General features: G+C 60.9%; 1 protein-coding gene across 1 annotated transcript in view; it reads left to right on the top strand.

Annotated features, from left to right (window-relative positions):
• Positions 1-321, top strand: part of PPP1R10 (protein phosphatase 1 regulatory subunit 10) — a 17,015-nt gene extending 16,694 nt beyond the window's left edge. Inside the window, exon 13 of the mRNA XM_035892084.1 lies at positions 254-321. Within this exon, the coding sequence (XP_035747977.1) occupies positions 254-321 (68 nt within the window). The remainder of the gene's footprint in view (positions 1-253) is intronic.
• The last annotated feature ends 93 nt before the right edge of the window (positions 322-414 follow it).

Here is a 414-nt window from a genome sequence, read left to right as displayed (position 1 = left end):
CCCCCCACTGGTGGTGTTCACCCTGGCCCCTACTGGTGGCTTTGAGCTGGAACCTATTGGTGATGTTCACCCTGGCCCCTACTGATGGGTGGCGTTCACTCTGGAACCTACTGATGGCGTCTGCGCTTGACCTGGCTCTGCTGCCCCCTCCCCCTCCTCCTGCCGCCTGGTGGCATTCTCCTGGCCCCTACTGGTGGCTTTGAACTGGAATCTACTGGTGCTGTTCACTCTGGCCCCTACTGATTGGTGGCAGTTCTCCTGGCCCCTACTGGTGGCTTTGAACTGGAATCTACTGGTGCTGTTCACTCTGGCCCCTACTGATTGGTGGCAGGGGTGGCGTTCACTCTGGAACCTACTGATGGCGTCTGCTCTCAACCCCCCCCTCCCCCCCAAAGGAAGGCGCGTCCAGCCCTC

This window comes from Egretta garzetta, unplaced genomic scaffold, assembly GCF_000687185.1.
Source record: "Egretta garzetta isolate BGI_Z169 unplaced genomic scaffold, ASM68718v1 scaffold720, whole genome shotgun sequence".
Classification (NCBI taxonomy): domain Eukaryota; kingdom Metazoa; phylum Chordata; class Aves; order Pelecaniformes; family Ardeidae; genus Egretta; species Egretta garzetta.
Note: the sequence above shows the minus strand (reverse complement) of the source record. Positions and strands in the feature narration are given on the sequence as shown.